Genomic DNA, 2500 nt, shown 5'->3' on the forward strand with positions numbered 1-2500 from the left:
TAGCTGTATGTGTCATAGTGTCTGAGTTTGTAATTATGTTTCAATATATGTATGTGAGTGTGTGTAGTATGTGTGTGTGTGTGTGTGCGTGTGTATAATTGCCCGTGTGTGTGTGTGTCTCTCTCTATACATGTGTGATTGTGTCTGTGTATGTTAACTTGTGTACGGCTGTATAATTGTATGTATATGTATGTGTATGGGAGGGAGGGATGTCTCTTTCTCCGTGTATATGTTTGCTTCACTAGAAAAGAGAGCGTAAAGGATGTGGGAGACAACTTACTTTATTTACACAGGTTTTACATTTTTCTTCAATTTTTTGCCCTTTTCGGGACGGCAGAGAGAGAAAGGAAGAGGTGAGAGTAGAAAATAAAACACAAATATTTGTTAAAATAAACTAAACATAATTAAGAAAGAGAAATTTCCGCTGTCGATATTCTCATTGTTGTTATTCGTGTTATTATTATTATTATTATTATTATTATCATTATTCTTATTCTTATTACTATTAGAAATAAAAATTAAAACAGTAATACAAATATCAGTTTAATATTTTAGCACTAGGCTAACAATTTCGGAGTAGTGGTAAGTCGATTTCATCGACCTCAGTAATCAACTGGTACTTATTTTTATCGACGCCGAAAGGATAAAAAGCAAAGTCAACCTCGGTGGAATTTGAACTCAGAACGTAAAGACGTACGAAATGCTGCTAATAACTCTGCCCGGCGTGCTAACGATTCTGCCAGCTCTCTAACTTTGGTATCGATATCTGGAAGTGATTATTATATCCTACTGGTTTGTCTACTCCAACATATATCCTACCATTTCAGCATGCTCGTGGGTTTAGCAACCCGAGAACGAACTCTCTAAAATAGGGCCTCCCACTTTTATTTTGGTTGGGCGGATGGAGTAAGAAGAAATTAGAAAAAATGTTTGACTGCTATTTGTTGTATGTCCATGGACCACGCACCAACTCGCTCGTTGCCCCCACCCCATCCAGGATGCGCCTGTGTTAAGGTGTGAAAATATAAAGTGAAGGTATCTTACCTGTTTTGAAAATTACAATACCCTTCAGACATGCGTATTCAGTTGGGTCAACCATGAGGGCCTTGAATTTGGTGATGATTTCCTGAAGTATTCTGATTTCACTCATGATGTTCACAACTTTCTCTGGTGGCGAATGGTCGCCGTTTAACCCTGTAACCATAGAAACGAATATTTCATTTAAAATCATTAATACATAATAACTTAAATGAAGAAATCATGGTATTACGGTAATGACCAGATTATCGGATGTTGTTACACATCGCTGGTCACGATGTGCTTCGTATTGTTTAAGCCTTCGAAGGATGCCACCACGCTGCCTAGACAAGCAGGCCATCATTCCTCCTTGATTGGAAGGGTATTCCGTCGCAGAGTGGTGACCCAGAGTGGACTGGACCAATGTGAAATGAATTGTTTTGCTCAAAAACACAACGCGCCGCCCAATACGGGAATCGAACCTACGACCTAGCAATCGTGAGAGTAACACCCTAACCAGCGTTTCTCAACCCGAGTTGATGTACATACATAAATATATGTATGTACATGTGTGCATGCGTTTTAGTGTATGTTTGTTTTTGCGTATATCTGCGCTTCTGTGCGTGTGTGAGTGTGTGTGTGTGCGTGTGTGTACCTTCGTGTGCGTACGAGTGTGTGCTTAAGCATTTTCAGTTGTTAACTTCTCTGACATCACTTCCGGTTAGGTAACTGTTAATGTTTGATCACCTGACATGACTGTTTGGCTGCAAAGGCGGAGAAATTCTTGACTGTCGAGAAAATAAGAAGCTAAAAGAAGTCGACAATAAACCAATGAGCTTTGCTGAGTGAGACGGTAGATGTGGAGGTGGAGGTGGAGGTGGTGGAGGAGGCGGTGGCGGTGTGCTTGGATAAACTAATCTTATGGATATGATATTCCAACTGATCCCATTTAGCAAATATCCTTCGAAATTCTTCAGCAAGCATTCTTTTCCTTTTTCTTTTCTTCTCCCTTCCCCTCCTCGTCTTTCTTCTTTATTATTTTCTTTTCCAGTTTTCTGCTTCTTTTTATTTTTTTTATCTTTTTCTTTCTTTTTGTGATTTTCCTCCATTTTCTGCTTCTTTTTTTTAATCTTCTTCATCAATTTCTTCCCTATATCCTCCTACTGGCATTCTTCTTCTGTTCCTAAATGTCGAAATTTCCGTCTCCGACACGCCTTAAGATATTATCCGAATTAAAGAAAGTCATCGAAAATTAAAGAACGTCATCGTGTAAAGTTACTTTACCTGCTGAAACCAACAGTGGTCCGGGTTCTAACGGCATCTGGAACTGAGCTGCACCGAGCACGAATAATTCCCGCCAACCTTCTTCGAGAAGAAGGAATTGGTCTAAAGATGGTAAGCTGAAAAATGCCGGAATACTTTTTACCCATTTGACACTCATGAATAACAATCGTGCCGCAGTTTCACAAATAGCTTCTGGATT

At 39.4% G+C, this 2500-nt stretch overlaps 1 protein-coding gene across 1 annotated transcript in view; it reads right to left on the reverse strand.

Annotated features, from left to right (window-relative positions):
• LOC106874426 (nuclear receptor subfamily 2 group E member 1) overlaps positions 1–2500 on the reverse strand; it is a 55144-nt gene that overhangs the window by 4660 nt on the left and 47984 nt on the right. Inside the window, exons 7-8 of the mRNA XM_089339638.1 lie at positions 2302–2500; positions 1045–1194 (exon numbers count right to left, since the gene is read on the reverse strand). The exon at positions 2302–2500 is cut by the window's right edge and continues 33 nt beyond it. Coding sequence (XP_089195764.1) covers positions 1045–1194; positions 2302–2500 — 349 coding nt within the window. The remainder of the gene's footprint in view (positions 1–1044; positions 1195–2301) is intronic.

Source organism: Octopus bimaculoides, chromosome 22, assembly GCF_046866305.1.
Source record: "Octopus bimaculoides isolate indiv1 chromosome 22, ASM4686630v1, whole genome shotgun sequence".
Lineage (NCBI taxonomy): Eukaryota > Metazoa > Mollusca > Cephalopoda > Octopoda > Octopodidae > Octopus > Octopus bimaculoides.